The 17136-nt window shown below is 36.6% G+C and overlaps 2 protein-coding genes across 5 annotated transcripts in view; one reads left to right on the top strand and one right to left on the bottom strand.

The window, feature by feature from the left end:
• The window catches only part of HPS3 (HPS3 biogenesis of lysosomal organelles complex 2 subunit 1), a 39867-nt gene extending 28810 nt beyond the window's left edge, over window positions 1–11057 (top strand). The window contains exons 14-17 of the mRNA XM_003766065.4: window positions 953–1060; window positions 4340–4549; window positions 6352–6442; window positions 10145–11057. Of these exons, the coding sequence (XP_003766113.2) occupies window positions 953–1060; window positions 4340–4549; window positions 6352–6442; window positions 10145–10272 (537 nt within the window). The 3' untranslated portion in view covers window positions 10273–11057. The remainder of the gene's footprint in view (window positions 1–952; window positions 1061–4339; window positions 4550–6351; window positions 6443–10144) is intronic.
• LOC100926484 (ceruloplasmin) overlaps window positions 530–17136 on the bottom strand; it is a 67191-nt gene continuing 50584 nt past the window's right edge. The window contains exons 18-21 of one of the 4 annotated variants that reach the window (XM_023500728.2): window positions 16150–16312; window positions 4719–4757; window positions 2741–2845; window positions 530–2226 (exon numbers count right to left, since the gene is read on the bottom strand). In XM_023500728.2, coding sequence (XP_023356496.1) covers window positions 2748–2845; window positions 4719–4757; window positions 16150–16312 — 300 coding nt within the window. In that variant the 3' untranslated portion in view covers window positions 530–2226; window positions 2741–2747. Of the gene's footprint in view, window positions 2227–2740; window positions 2846–4718; window positions 4758–7317; window positions 7771–11992; window positions 12118–16149; window positions 16313–17136 lie in introns of those variants that run through there. The other 3 variants (XM_003766093.4, XM_023500730.2, XM_023500729.2) reach the window with 3 other exon arrangements.

Raw genomic sequence — 17136 nt, 5'->3', positions numbered from 1 at the left:
AGGGGTGCTCATAAAGGCTAGAACTAAGCTGCTAACTTCTGAGGCTGAATGGTGGAGGATCAGAATTTTCTCCCCTTATCAGTGGTCTTGTTTAACCCACAGAAGATCTAGGAAAAAGGATAGACTTCTCTGGATCTGCTGTGAGGACACTGAGAATAGTTGTAGTGAACATTGGACTGTTAGCATCATTTGTAAAATGCTTTGAAAGCCATAAGACACTTTATAATGTCAGTTGGATACTTAACAGCTTTATTCCCAGTGGACTTATGAACAAGAAATAGATGTAGAATTTTGGGAAAATGTGTCCTATGTAAAAATTATAGATAGATTATGTAGATATATTTGTGTATGTATATATCTATCTATAAATATGTAGATGTGTATATACATCTACATATGTATATACAAATGTATATTCAGATCTGTACACATATAGATAGATACATATGCAACCAATCCATTCAAAACCCATACACACAAATGTTTATATCTATTTTAAATATTATTAGCACTTTGGAATACATTTAGCTAATTAATAAATCAATCAAGCATTTATTAAATGTCTGCATTGTACCATAAAGACAAAAACCCAGCCCATTCCTGCTCTCTGGGAGCCCACATCATAGCAGGCATGAACACAGAAAAGAAAATGCTGAGGCTCTATTGCAAAAACTGAATTGTCCTAAGATTTTATGTGTCCCTCTTTATAATCACAAAAAGGAGTGTACAAGTCAGGAAATTCTAGAAAATAGTACTTCAAAACTAATAAGCATTTTAAATTGCTACTTAAGAAAATGTTAACTTAATAGGAATACAGTTAGATTCTTTAAAAAGGTAGCATGGTGCTTATACATTTTAGAAAATGCCTGTTAGAGCAGAATAAAAATCATTTTGTGGTGTGTTTTTTGCTTTTTGTTTTCTGGTTTAACAGGAAATTTATTTTCCTTTTCAGATAAACTCCTGTAGTCATTATGGTTTAATTTACCCCTGGGTTAACTTCTTAACATCATCAGATTCTTTACATGATCAAAATTATGCAGAAGACCTTTCTAAATTACAGGTAATGACAGCATTTCTTTTATGAAAGTGAATAATTTTGTTTGGCAAAAATCTTTGGCCAGCAGCTACCTTAGGCTTGCACTTCCTAATTTGATTGTTTTCTTTTATTACTATTGTTTCATATGTTCACATACATACATGTAAATATTCGTGTGTTTACACACAGTAATATATTACTTCATATGTTTAATCATTTCAGCAGTTGTTGCCAAGATTCTCTCACTTCTTTGAAAGAACAAAGATTGAAACAGCCAGTCTATTCAAAGTGTCTTAGGAAGTTTGTGGGTATGCATATTTATATAAACACTCCTAGAAATCCATTTAAGGCCTCTTAGGGATTTTAATGGGTGTGTGTATTTACATGAACACTCCTAGACAACAAAATCTACCTTTAATTGTATAATTGGCAGGAGGAGAATAAACAGGCACACAGTAGAACGGATAATTTAGTGTTATGATTTGATTCCATTTTGTTCTGGAGATACAGATATAAAATAAGAAATGGGCCGTGCCCTCAAAGAGCTTACATTCTTCTATATGAATGATCCAGGTTTAACCTCATGGATTATTAAACTACAACATTTGGAGTGTTCAAATACTTTTCAGTTTAGTAAACATTTATTAAGTGCTCACCCTGTGAATGCAAAAAGAGGTCAAAGACAGTCCCTGACCTAAAGGAAAGTATAATCTAAATGCTTCCCTCTTTGTTGGAAATCATGTAGAAAGAAGTTTGGGGTTGGCAGGAAGGGCATGTACCTCCCACAGCATGGTCTGAAGGTGTCTGTAGCTCACATGGTGGCTCTGGGTCAAGCTAGCTAGGAAGAAATCTTACCGATCACAAGATCAGGATCCCAGGGCAGGAGCTGGAGTGTTTGCAAGATTGGAGTAGGCAGCCAGAGAAAGGATCATGGAGGTGTGACATGGAGGTGTCTGGAGTGGGCAGAGTCCCAGTGCGAGAAGTGTATTTAATGGCCCTCTGGACATTACTGTGTGCAGATGGCATTGCCTTGATTAAATCAGACTTCATGGAGGTATGATGCCATCCATCAGTGTTCATCAGAGATTGACTTGACAATCCAAACAGGAAATGTTAAGTAGCTGAATAATGCCTGTGGTCCAGAACGTCATTGCAGTTGGATGGTCTATTGCTTGAATGACATAATATATCTGTATTAGGTTACAAGGAAATATGATTGTAGACTATTTTAAATGCTACAAGAGAAATGTCTTTTATTTCCCTTAAAAGAATTTGGATGCTTTAAAGCCTGTTACATATGTGCACATACTGTGTAAGTGTATACATACAGATATGTGTCTATGTATGTACATATGCATATATTTATGTGTGTACATACACATACTTCTATGTCTATGTACACATATACATACAGTTATGTATTTGTGAGGCAGCTAGATAGCACAATGGATAGAAAACTAGCCTGGTTTCAATAAGATCTGAATTCAAAATGCACTTAACTAGCTATGTGATTCTGGGCAAGTCACTTAAGTCTGTTTAATCTCAGTTTTCTCATCTGTAAAATGGGGATACCCTGGAAAAGGGAATGGCAGGCCATTCCAATATCTTTGTCAAGAAAACCCCAAGTGGGGTCAGCAGGAGTCAGACAAGACTGAACAACAACAGTATGATCATGCATCTTAATATTCTGTATTTGGTACTAACCTTATTCTCAGAGTTGTCCCGTGATTGACAGCTGGGAAAAAATTGTTAGAAGTACTAGAAATTGATATTTCATATCTATTATCTTCCTATGAGTCTGAGGAGATCCTGTAAGTAGAAAGATGTTAAAAGAGAGGAAAAAAAAGTATATTAGTATCTGTTCTTTGAAAAAGCATTTCTTTGTTGGTGGTCAGAGGGGCAAAGGGACACATTTGATAGCAAAAGCAATAATTTTTTTCTAAATAACTAAATGGATCATTATCATAGATTAACATTTATGTAGTGCTCCTATCAACCACTGTGCTTAATGCTCAACAAAAAGATTTTCTCATTTGATTCTCACCACCCTGTAAAGTAGGACTAGTATAATCCCTTTTTTCCCGTGAGGAACCTGAGACAGATGTTAAGTGTTTTGCTCTGGATCACACAGCTAAGAAGCTGTAAAGTCCTACCTACTCAGTTTTTGATTTATACAAAATATGTGCATGTTTTCTCCCCACAGTAGAGTGTGAGCTTCTTCAGGGTGGGGAGGGCATCAGTTTTACCTTTAAATCCTAAACTCTTAACATGGTGCTTGTCTAGTCCCTGTTAAATCCTTGATGATGAAATTGATAATTGCTGAGATTGGGTGCCAGTATAATGTTCTTGAATGCTTCTATTTTTGCCTTCCGAGCTTAGCACTGAGCTTTGTCCATAGTAGGCACCCAATACCTGGCCATTCTGTCTGTTTTTGTATAGGCAGTATTTCATACATGGAATGCCTTCCTTCCCTTACACGATCCTTCCTTTCTTTCTAACTTTAGCTCAGGGGCCACCTCCAGTGGGGGCCTTTCCTCATCTACTATCTAGTACTTAGTGCTTGCTCACTCTATATATGACTTTGATATATTTGTTTGTTTGTTTGTTTGTTTTTATTTTTTAAATCTTTTTTATTTATTATGCTTACTTATCTTTTTATATATTGTTTGCTCCAGGAAAATGTAAGCCCTTCGAGGAATCATAATTTCTTTGTTATGCTTTAACTCAAGTGATGTGCATATGGTAATCACTGACTAAATGTTTGTTGAATTTATTAAATTCTTGATAAAGTGCCCAAGAAAGAGAGCACTCTAATTTGAATCTATAAGATTTCAGCAGCCTTTTTGAAATAATTTGTTCTACAATACATTCTTCATATAAGAAATTATTTTTTAGCATTCATTAAATAATTTAAAAATATCATTTAGCATTTGTTTGGTTAATTAAAAAAAAACTACAATGATGTGTCAAGATTAGTTGAATTAACAAAATGCACAATAATGGATAAAGAGAGGGCCTTGGAAATCTTGCTTCTGACTTATACTGGCTTTGTGACTGTGGACAAGTCACTTTTAACCTTGCTGAACCCTGAGGACACTCTCCACGATGGGACTCTTAAGTGACTGTTGGCAGTAGGTGGACCCTAGAGTGCTTGGAGAAGAATCACAGGTCTTTGACACGCTCATTCATGTAGCCGCCATCTTTTCTTGACTATGGAAATTGAATCAACACTGAGGATTGTCTACAGTTGCTTGGATTTGTTCATTCCCACCTTCATTAACCCATTTACTTTTCTGTCCCCAGTCTCTGATATGTGGTCCTTCATTTGACGTAGCTTCCATTTTGCCATTTTTGGAACCACTGTCGGAGGACACAAGTGCCGGCCTCAGCATCCACATTCTCTGTCTTAGCCGCCTGAAAGAGCACGAGCACGCCATAAACTTGCTGCTGGACAGGTGCCCTGAGGCCGTCATCCCCTACGCCCATCATGAACTGAAGGAAGAAGGCCCTCGGGTATGGCTCTTTTCACCCCTCTGTCTGATTTGACATTCATTGACTCATTTTTCATGTTACATAATGGGGGACATTCTCTTGATAGAATTGATTATTTTAGAGATATGTCATTTTAGTTCCACAAAAGTTGCATTTTTAAAAGTTTTATCTGTGCCTTTTTTCATATTACCTTTATTGGACAGTAGATCCTGTTCTTTCCAGTTTCCCCCTATAACAAAGATTTAAAAACAAGAAAAAAATTTTCAGCAAAAGAGAAATGTGTTAACTTAATTTGATGATCTATTAGCAAGCTTTTATGTAATTACTTATTCTTATGTAATATACTGCACTAGGTACTCATAGAGGGACAGACACAAGGGGGACATACAGTGGAGTTTGTTTTTGGAATTGGAAGACCTGGGTTTATAGCTCATGATTTATGATAGTAGACTTATAGAAAGTCACTCTTGAACTCAGTTTCTCCAATGATGGGGCTTGTGGAGTAGATGTTCTTGGAGATCTCTTTCAGCTGTGATCCAAGGCAAAGTCCTTTCATTCAAGGACTTACAAATTAGTGGGAGGAGGAAAGATATGTATATAAATAATAGTAAGATGGATTAGAATGTGCTTACTGTAGCTTTGCAGCAACTTTGTAATGTTGTCTGAGTATGTGAGAAAGCATGTATTAAACATTTATTAGGAATCCAAGTTCTGGGGATATAGTAAAGGGAAAAAAAGGCCCTCCCCTCAAGGGGGGATCTCCTGTTGTAAGGGGGGAGATTACATGCCAGAAAGTGACTAAGCAAGGTACATATGGGGCAAACAGAAGGTGATCCTGGAGAGAAGGCTTGGGATTGGGGTTGGGGTAGCCTGGGAAAGGCTACCTGCAGAAGGAGGGATTTGAGCTGAGTCTTTTAAGGAAGCCGGGACCATCATTAGCAAATGTAGATGGAAAGTCTTGGTGGCAGGGTGTGGGGAGAGGTGGGCAGGGCCCTGCTGGTGAAGGGTTTAAATGCCGAAGTGAGGGTTTTCTCCTTGGTTCTGGAGGAATCCTTGGACTTCCTGGGGGGGAGGAAGGGGACAGGTGGCCATGTGGCCAGACTTCCACTTTAGTTCTGTGGCAGCCAGTTTGTGTCCAAGAAGTCAGAACGCTGGAGGTTTTTGCTGGCACCACGTTACACGTCTCCACGCTTTCTCCTAAGGGCTGGAGTGAGTCAGGTTCTGGGAAGTCAGGGAGAGCTGGACCAGGACCCTTCCAGAGCCCGCAGTGGGCGGTCTGCATGGAGTCATGTGTCTGTGACCCTGAAGCAAGCTTTGCACTGAAAGCCAGTCCCTTGGGTCAGGGCCCGATTCTGAAGCAGAGGACACTAGGGGATGCTAACATGGCATCGTCCCTCCTGGACGGAACCATCGCTCTTTGGGGTCCCTCGGAATACCTGTGTACACATGTACATGTGTGTGTCATACACTCGCCACACTTGTTCCTGTGTGTTAGGAATGTATTTGTGTGCACGTGTACACATGCAGACATGTACACACACACATTAACATGCATTATATATGTATTTGTGGGTGTGCACACATACACACACACATTATACACACCTACCTATACTCATGCATACAGAAACAGGATTTATAAACTGCAGTTCAGACAGAGCAATGTTTCCTCTGAGACAAGGTGGTTTCCAGTGTATTTTTGCTCTCTCATTCAGACTCTCCTTGTTCTTCATCATTGTTCTTTTTTCCTACACATCTATTGTTATCACACTTATTGGTTTTCATTAAGCTCTTTTCATAATGGGAATTTTTTCTTTGCTCAGGCTTTATGGTGGAAAAAACTGCTCCCTGACCTTTGCCAGCGAATAAGACAGGGTGGGGAGAAATATGAAGTGCACCTTTCCTCCCTGAAAGGTAAGGAATCGATTTTTACTGAAATGCATGTATATATATAAGAGAGAAAGAGAGAGAGAGAGAGTGTGTGAGTGTGAGTGTGTGTGTGTGTGTGAAATGTTTATATAAATAGATATGTATATGTGTGAGTACTTTTAAAACACATATAAATGCATGTACATTTATGTCTATATACAAATGTATGTGTGGGGGTGGGGGGTATACCCATGTGTGTGTATGTATGTATATACCCACACATTTAAATAAATGGGTGTATCTATAAATATACATGTGGGTATATGTGTAAATGTTTATCTGTGGTGGGTATATATGTGTGTGTGTGCTCCCAGCAGCAGCAGGAAGGGCAGAGACCCAGAGGACGGCTGCTTGGTTGGGGGCACAGGCTGCTTCACGCCAAAGTCGTTTTCTTTACGGATCTTTGGGACTGTAGGAATGGGGGTCACAAACTTGTATTCCCTCGAGTTAAAAATTGCTTTTCTCACGGTCCTTGGGCGCTTATGTTCCCTCCTGGTGCCCCCTCACTCACAGGTTCCTCACACCCCTTTGAGGGCACCTGGCCAGCTCTCCCCGACTGGCAGGGCTTTTCCGCAGGGGTGAGGGTAACAGCCTGAACATGGGCCCTCAGGGTTAGCCCAGCCCAATGGGGAGGGGGTCCTCACACCCTGATACTACAGACTGATGGATTTTTGCCAGTTCTTGAAGACTACTTATTAATCAGAGAGAGGTTGAGAACTGCACTGGTGGAGGAGATTCTGGAGGTCTTCCTTTTTGTGCCTCGGCAGTCTGGCGAAACCATTGGACCCCTTCTTAGAATGCCATTTTTACATGCATAAAACAAAATGTACCAATTACAAAGGAAGCCAACTCTATTGAAATATAGTTAGCAAAATATTTTTTTAAAAGTTCATGGACTTTAGGTTTAATACCCCAGTATAGTAAACAGGGCACTGAACTTGGAGTCAGGAGCACAGGTTTTAGTTCTGAAGGCACTTATAGCTGTGGGATCTTGGACAAATCACTTTAAAAAAAGTTTCCTCATCTGTAATGAGAAGGCTGGCCTGAGTGGCCTTCCCAGACTCCTTTTGACTCAGGGCCATGAGCTGATGTTATTATCCACATTCCCTTGAAGCATCCACAGTCCATTTTGTTCCTTATTTTTGTGTGACGTTGGGTCTATCACTTAGTAAACCAACAGCATTGTTTTGAGAGCCCACTGTGTGCCGTGTTACAAAGACAAACGTGTTTCCTTATCACGGAGAGCTGGTGATTTACTGAAGTGTTCAGGACAGCTAGGATTTTTCAGATGGTGATGGTTATCATAAATCCACCTGTCATATTGAGAAAGACAAATGGGGATTGGCCATTTTCTCTACTTTGTGAACTAATTTTTTATAAGCCTTTTTTTTTTTTTTTTTTGGTCACTGCATCCCCAGGGAAAGAAAGAGGGCTCCTGACCTTGCATAGCCCTCCCTTACTTAAATCCACTTCACTTGCATGTCACAGCGTCTCCTACCACATGAGAGACAGCTGGCCTATCTTCAGCTCAAAGTCCTGGGAAGTTGTCTGGGGCACTGCTAGGTCAAAGGACATGTCCAGTTAGATCCCTTGGTATAGTATTCTCCAAAAGTGGGGAAAAATGGACATTTAAATCACCTCCTTCATTTAATTATAGTCAAATGTTATTTCTTTGACAAATAGAATGGACACTAAGAGCTCACTTCCTATTTGTTTTTGCATCTCTTTAGCAGAGTGTACTATTATACATGGGAGGCATTTAATAAAACTTTTGCTAATTAATATGTTTTACCAGTATTGAATGGGTGAATGAATATATTTCACTGAAATATTTAATTATGCAGAGTGTTCCCATTAAGGGAGTTTTTGTGTACCTGTACTCTCTCCTTCGCTGTGAAATGATCCACAGCCATCCTTGCCTCCTCCATAGTCCACCCTAGCAATTCATTTCTGGATATCCCAAATGCTTGACTCTGCAGGCATAATTCACCACATCAGCAGAAATATCTGTTTTTGGTCAGGTCAGCAAACAGATTGGCTTGGAACCAATGATTACTCCATCACAAGATCCAGGAGGTGGTTTGGGGAATGAGAGGGATTAGTTAGTCTTCCTCCCTCTTGCTTTGAGCCTCTACTTCTGACCTAGAGGATTAATCTTGAGGGTCCCAGCTTATATCAGAATATTATATATTCTGTTAAGTAAGCTGGTTCCATATTCATAGTTCATTAAAAAAAAAAAAAACTGAACAATGCCCAAGCTCCTTCCTGGATTAAAATGTCCTATTATTAGTGACCAGATAAGTTCCTTAGGGAGATTCTTAAAGTAAATCTTCACTGTAATCATTTTTTATTTATAGCTGCCTTTATGTGCCAAGAATAAAAAAAATAGAAGGAATTTCAGAAAGGGACCTAAAAAATAGGAGAGTGATGCTCCTATCTTGTTAAATTTAATTTATCCTTAAAAAAATAAGCTGTGTAATAAAGATTGATGGTTTGATAAATTATACTATATTTCTGCCCTTTGTATATGGAAATATTAATAATTGCCAATTTTTAAATTAAAAATATTGAATATATGCAGAGGATATGGGGATAGAAGAAACAATTGAGCTTTTTACTACTCAGTATCATATCCTAGCTATCACTTTCAGGGTAGAAAGAAAAAGTCGATAAACCTGTTTGAAGAAACTATTTTTAGGTGGAATTAAAGGAGGTGGCTTCCTGGGCAATTGTTAACCAGCCTTTGACAAAGAAAGACAGTTTTCCCTTTGGATCACAGTACTAGGAGCATTCACTTTGATGGGGAATAGAGATTTGGATCGTTGGTTTGGTGGAGTTTTCTATGGAACCATCTCCAATGCAGCTGTAGCTTAGATAACATATTTGTCAAGTGTGTTCTGTGAATTAGGAACAATCATAAAATACTTGGCGAGGTTTTAGCAAAACATAGAGTTCTTGAGTAGAGTCAACTACCTAAAATTCCAGTTATAATAATTATCCTTAAGTTTAATAATCTCTTCTCTCCCCAGAAGAGGGCAGTCTAAGCCTTTTGCAATCATAGAATTGAAGCTTTTTAGAATGCCCTTTGAGAGAAAAAGTATGCTGTTTGTTAGTAATTGCTTAGTAATATTTTTATGTTTCTACATATATAATAATAATTATATGTATTGTTAATTCCAAATGACACATATACTCTTGCAATTTTGAGAAATGTATGTTGTTTCAAGAGTTTTTCTAAAAAATATTATGCTGTTTTTATATATTTATTTTATAAAGAAAATGTTATGTTCATCTTTTAAAAAATATTAATGTATATGTATATGTTTAACTTAAGAAATGTTAAGATATAAGTGTGTGTGTGTGTATATATATATATACACACACACACACACACACACATACATATGTGTAAAGAAGAGACTTGGAGATCTGTTAAATAAAGGTTTCTTATTCAGTCAAATAACTGATAAAATTAGCTACTATTATAGATCTGACTTAAGGTTAACAAACTCGAGCAACATTGATATTAAGGTAATTAGGACTTAAATGAAAGAGGAAGACAGATTGCTAGATAGCAAGCCATCCTTTGGGACTCAGATATAGGGTTCCCCAAAATATTCTTTGTTCTTGTTGATATTTCCATCACAAGTCTTTAATTATAACACATGGATTCTTTCTTTTTAATAGAAACTTTAGCTGTTGCTGCCACGGAATTAGAACTAAGGGATTTCTTGAATGTCCTACCGGAAGATGGAACAGCAGCATTTTTCCTACCATATCTCCTTTATAGCAGTAGAAAAAAATCTGTGACTTGAATGCAACAAGAAGTTATTATGTGTGTGGGGAAAATGCCTCCGTAATAAGGAGAACCAAACAGGAAATCAAACAACCAAATAAGTAGGTCTCAAGTAGAGAATTTCAAATCAAGGACTGTATGGACAGAGTATTCCTCCTAAATATAAGTATTCTAGAGACTTGCAGAATTAGAGTGGAGATACTAGTCTCTAAGTTTTTAGTGGCTTGGACCAGCTAAGATTGTAGCATAAAACTTTATGAAATGAGAATACTATAAAGTATAAAGAAGCTGTATTTAAGTAAAGCCAGAGGCTACACTTTTATATACAGAACTGTTACCATCTCTAACTCACAAAGCTGGAAGCAAGACAATCTTTTTAGCCTAAGGAATGCATAAAGGAAACTTTTTTTTAACAACAATATTGAAAATTCCAGGTTTTCCAGAGCTTCATTGTTTTCCATCATTTTCCGAGACAGATTGTAGGAAAGGAAACTCCATCCGGGTCTCAGATTTCCGGACTCCTATTTTTCCATTTCTCTTACAAGTTGTGAAGAATATAAAACTTTTGGGGCCATCTAAGGTTGCCAACCTCTTTTCTTTGAGAAATGGGGAGATAATATCATCACTTTCTAGCCGAGTGTCAATAATAAAAGCATTTGTTGAAGGGTTGCTGAATAAGTGTGGTTTGTCGAATTTATATTTTCAGTTAAGACGTTTAGTTTCACTGAAATGCTCTATTCCCTTGCCTGACAATTGTAAAATAAATACTGTATAAGCAAGCCTGTTTTCTTTCTAGCATCTCTTTACAAAGTGAAAAGGTGATGTTCACTGAGATTTATATATCCTGACTTGCTTTTGAGATAACGACAGTTTGAAAATTTCCCATTTGTGTATGTTTCACCTCCTTCATAATTGTTCCAAGAAAGGCCCACTTTTTTATAATGCAGTCCTGCCCCCACTGTGGTCATCCTACAGTCTAATAAGTTTATAAAATTATGGGACTCATTCAAGATACTGGCTGCTCTTGCAAGATCCCAAGGTGGTATCAGTCAGGTATAGAATTAGGAAACCTGGATCATTTTTCTGGCTCCATCCCTTACTGACCAGGCAAATCTCAGTTTCCTCAGATTTAAAATATGGGTGATAGCAGCCCTTCCTTCCCAAGATGCTTGTGAGGATCAAATGAGAGATTTGTAAAATACTTAGCAATGTGTCTGACAATACTGGACACTTAATAAATCCCTTCCCATCTTCCTTTCTTCCTTGGCATCCCAGAGAAGGAAGGGATATTGCTATTTGGGTATGCCCAAAGACTAGATCTTCCTTATAGAATATGGCTAGACTTCCCTGATGAATTGTTTCTTATTTTTGCTCTTCTCCATTCATGGCTGCTTCTGTGACCCTTTCTTAGACATGCAGAAAGCCACCTGGTCTTTCCTTTGCTTACTGCCCACCAACATGCCCAGTGGGGTTGGTAAGATCAATAAAAAGATGTTAGAGATCTAACAGAGTGGATCTCGGGGCTGAGAATGTAAACCAAATAATGTTTTTTTGATGAAAATCCAAGAAACATTTTGACTACTAATTTGCTGAACCCTCTAAAATGATGTATTTTGTTGCCTTTATCTACAACTTTGCAATAATAACATCATTTGTCATACACTTAATATTTATAATCATCTTTTGACCTATCTAAAAAATCATGTCATTTCTCAAAAGATGCACAAAATATTGGTGTTTGGAGTTTTGAAATTTTTTTAATCATACATAAATATTCCAAGTTCACATTTCTTTCCTGCATTTTAATTTCTGCTGTGCTATTGCAGTTCTACCATCATTTGATTTCCTTCAGCCAGACTTGTCTCTATAGGAAAGAAAGTTCAAAGAATATTATTAAAATATTCTAAATTTACATTTGAAATGTAAAGTTTGATCATGAGGTTTCCAAAGGAATATATTCAAACACGATAATTTTAAAAGATTAAAGATTTTTTAGTTCAGCCCTTTAAAATTATTATGTTTGAATACATTCTCACATTGTGTCTGTTTCCTTGCTTATCGTATCTTTTTATAATCCCAACACTACTTGTTTTCTAGAGTTATAAAGAAAAGATGTATTTATTCATTGTTTTTATTAAGCAATCTCTTAATAATTCAATGCTACATTTTTCAAAGTGTTGCATTGGAGAGGGGCTGAATTCACAGTAATAGGGCAAATCTAACATCTTTGCCAATTTCTCCCAGTACAGCCCCTCTAAAATTATTGTATATATTATATATAAAAATATGCTATATTAAGTAATAAGAATTTACACAGAAGTAAAGAAGTGTAGCCTCCTGTATATGATGGGAAACAGAGAAAATACATAAATTTCTCAAAATCCAAAGGTCCTTTTTCCTTATCCTGTAGCTTCCCCTTCTCCATATATTACTTCCTCCTGCCCCGTTAGTTTTAATTTTTCCTAATGTAAGGTGCTAGTTTTTATTTTTTCCTGATGAACGTCTTGTGTATTTCTAGAAAGTTTACATAATACTCTGAAAATAAGTAAAGTTCTGAAAAAAAACTTTTTATAAACATTTTTATATTTTAGCAATGTATAACAAAATTTTTTAACCTTTAAAAATACTTTTAATGACTAGAAAATTAAAATGTTTCAATGTAAGGCAGGACACTGTTTTCTAAGGATTCTTGTTCCATGATGAAAAAAAAAATTCTGATTCAATCACAAAATGAGCTCTAAATTTGAAAGGGACCTTCTCAGAGATTATCTGGTCTAGTCTCTTTATTTTACAAATGGGGAAACAAGGCCCAGAGAGAGTATGTGATTCTCAAGCTTTCAGTGATTTTTAGGTCAACATTCTTTGATTACGCTTTATCACCTCTGCATATTATTTTTATTACTTTGGGTATTTTATTGTATTTTTTTCTGACCTGGCAGACCTTCTAAATCATTAATAATAATAGGAATTAACAAAATTGTACAGAATTTTGCTATAATTATAATAAAAGTCAGACTATTCAATTTAACTTCCCCCCCTCCCACCTTTTTTTTTGAATCAGTCAAAAAGCTTTCTTAATAAAGCTCCCTTTTACTTTGAAGACTTGGAGAATTCTATTCTCTGCTTATGGCACACTCCCTTTCCCCAGCCCTCTTGATCTCCTCCTTTATCCCTAGTCCTCCATAATTCTCTCTAGCCCTACAGTAACCTTCCTCTTGTCAACCAACAGCTCATTTCCCTTCTTCTGACCTTCAAGATCTGTATACAAAGAAATGCTTTCTTAACATAGCCTGCGAGGATGTGACTCTTCTGGAACTCAGAATATATCCTTTCCGGCCACTTTTCCCTCAGTCAAGCCAGACTTCCTCATAGCCCTGTTGGTAGGGGACCATGCTGTGCCTTTCTCAACTGAAACTCTGTCCGGTGGCCTTCCTGGCCCAGAAGTCAGTTTGAAATACTCCCAGACAATAAAACTTATGTTTTGTCCGAGTCATCTATGTTTCCAAGTAGCAAATCTTTCCAAGTAAAATGCCCAAGGGGGAAATTATATAAGTTTTGGTGCTGGTCAAAATTGTCAGTGGAAGTTATATAGATTTAGAAAGTCAGATTATTGTCACCTAGAGGTTAATTTTTCAGTGTTCTTTATTTAGCTCTTAAAGTATACCAAAGGGTTTATGTTTATATTTTCTCCTCTGTATATCGTCCTCCTTTCCTGCCATATCCTAATTTTAAGTAGGAAATGCAAAGATTTTTTTCCCTTTGCATAATTCCTAACTGATGAGTCTAGGAAAACTAGCAATGGCAATCTCAAGGTAGGAAGTTTATATTGGGATGTTTATCCATTTGCATTTTTTCTTTTTTTTAGCAGGTTAGTACTTATTGATTTTTGAATGCAGGTATATGGGAAGAGACCAGGGTAGGATGGGAGGGAGAGAAAAGGGAAAGTTCATTCTTGGTCTCACGAGGGTTCCACAAACACTAGTGTTATGTGCTGCTGCTAAGTAGAATAAAGCAATGGTTCTTAATAAACTTTTGTTCTCAGTATCTTTACATTATTAAAAATTATTGATCTGTCCAAAGAGTTTTTGTTTGTTGGTTATACTTATAGATATAAAGAAAGAAAAACTCTTTGGTCAGATCCTCAATAATTTATAAATATCTACATAATATAATAATGTTTAATAAATACTATTAATACATTAGAATAATATGGTATCTTATATATTATAATAAAATAATAAACACTATTAATAAATAATAAAATAAAAGTATCTAAAAATACCATATTAGAAATAAAACTAATTTTGAATTATATTCACTATATTACAAATAAAAACTAGTTTTCAACTTGTAGATGCTCTTAGAAGGATTTCAAAAATCCCAGAATTCTCTGGACCACACTTTAAAGAACCATGATTTCAAAGATCCCCAGAATTCTCTGGACCACACTTTAAAGAACCACTAGAATTCAGGCCCCTTGCTGGGCCTGCCAGATACACTGCTTACAGTTTGAGTCCTGGCAGGGCTCTCTTGGAAGGAGCATTTATGTGTGTGGTTGCTATTATTCTTTTGCTTTTTTTAGAGAGAAGATTGAGAGAAGTAGGAGTCTTGGTGCAATGTTCTCATCCTGTGCTGCCATCTGGCAGAAATACAAATTGCCCTTTATGGATAGGAATGAAAAAAATTTCTTTTGATTAGAGTCTGAGTCTTGGCCAGTGGCTAGAGGTAAACCTGCATGAATAATCCTCTATAGCAGTTTAAGGCAATAGAAGAGGAGCCTTTGAAAGTTATTAACAAGAAACTAAAATGACACGATTGTAGTAAAAGTGCTCCTGAATGCATCTGATCATGTAATCCTGTTAAGATGTATGTGTGTGGGTTTGTGAACACATATACACATGTATGTCTTTATGCAAACATGGATGTGCATGCACAACACACGTTTATGGATATTTATATGTGAATGTGATAAAATGATAAATATATGAAAATATCAATGATTTATATAATATATAATGATAAATTTAAATTTTTCATCAAATCAGTTATATATTTATCATTATATATTATTGTGTATTTTTGTATTGTGTAACTTTATTGTGCATATTATGTAATATTTTAATACAAAACCTATATTACAGGATAGTATTTATTTGCACATTGTATATCTATATTTAGTCCAGATCTTTGGAGTGAGTGAGGCACTCCCAGAATGGAAATACTAGCCAATTATGCAAATAAATTTGCCTGTGAGTGTTGAGAGTTTAAATACCTTGCCCAGATTCACACACGTACCAGCATGTACCAGGGGTAATCATTGAACCCAACTCTGAGACTTTAGCCTTCCAGCTAATTCGTTGCCTTGGTGAGAGTAGTAATGTGTACACAAATCCCTTTCCCATTCTCATCTTTCCTTCCCAGTATCACTACTTAGCAGTTAATATTTACAATTAGAGAAAAGGTCAGTTTGCTAAATAAATGGAACTACTTCTTCCCATAGGATCAAAGTTCCAGAGAATCTCAGTGGCCATCTAGTGCAGCCTATTCATTTTATATAATGACAAAATCATGACTTAGATTGGCTAAGTGAGCCCTGCCAGGGCGAAGGCATCAGAAATGGTAAGATTTGAAACCAGGTACTGCAACAATACTCTTACCACTCTATCATGTTTGTTTGTAGCTACATTTACATGTACATGTAGCTACATTTCTGTTGTCAAAATGGTACCTAATAGCTAGACCTATTAATTATTATGTTATTATCACCTTCATTTAGACCCATTAGTTATTATGTTACCTTGATTAATCATGATATTGTTATTATTATCTTCATTTAGACTGTTATTTTTATATTACTACTTTCAGTTAGACTCACTAGTTATTTTTACATCATTACCTTCATTTTTAAGGACAGTATAGGTAGTTTCCATTCCAGCATGGATGTGGTCAGTCACATGACAGTGAAGTAGCCATGTTCCGGGCACATTTGGATACATCTCGATCGTTTGGGATGTCCCAGGGAAGAGGTCAAAGACATCTGAACGATAAACTCCTCCAAACTTAATTAGAAAGAGAAAAACAAAGCACAATATAACTTTACCTATGAGAGATTTCACGTCCCAAGTCACTGAAACCATGTTAGTGATTTCTGTGTGATGTTAATAAGCAGATATAGTAAAACAAAATAATAATAATGGGCAGATTTGAATTGGGGGGGGGGATCTGCATTTGTAGGAGGGAGTGTTTGCATTGAGTAGATCTCAATCAAGAAGCATTTATTAAGCACTTACTATGTGCCAGGGACTGTATTGAGTGAACAATGACATAGAATCAGTTGTCCTCATGGAACTTATGTTCTTGTGGTGAAGTAACTTGTATATTGACAAGCTGAGACATTGAAATTTCAAGGGAGTTCACTGTCAAAGCCTTTGGACACATGTATGGAAATAACTTCTAACCCAAGTATAAAAATAAGCTTTCTTTTCAACATCATAATGTATAGAGGAATAGAATGTAATGATGGATGGTGGAATCTAGTGTTACCTACTGTCTCTTCCTGTTTCCTTAATCCATACCCTAGCAGTGGTTCTCAAAGTATGGTCTAGAGAATCCTGGGGATCTCTGAAATCCTTTTAGAGAGTCTGTGTCAATAAATATAATCCAGATAAACAAAAACACTTTGGAGAGATCCTCAATAATTTTTAATAGGATAAAAATACTAAAAATAAAAGTTTGAGAACCACTGCAGGATAGGGATAGTGTAATAGTCCCATCTCAGCCCACAATTTTGTTTGCCCATGCTCCTCCCGTCCCAAGCCATTATATGCTCTTCTAAAACTTATACTGGAAGAAAAAGTGCCTGAATTGGGGCAAGGAGATTTAA

Source organism: Sarcophilus harrisii, chromosome 3, assembly GCF_902635505.1.
Source record: "Sarcophilus harrisii chromosome 3, mSarHar1.11, whole genome shotgun sequence".
In the NCBI taxonomy this organism is placed as follows: Eukaryota; Metazoa; Chordata; class Mammalia; order Dasyuromorphia; family Dasyuridae; genus Sarcophilus; species Sarcophilus harrisii.
This window is presented reverse-complemented; position numbering and strand designations above follow the sequence as displayed.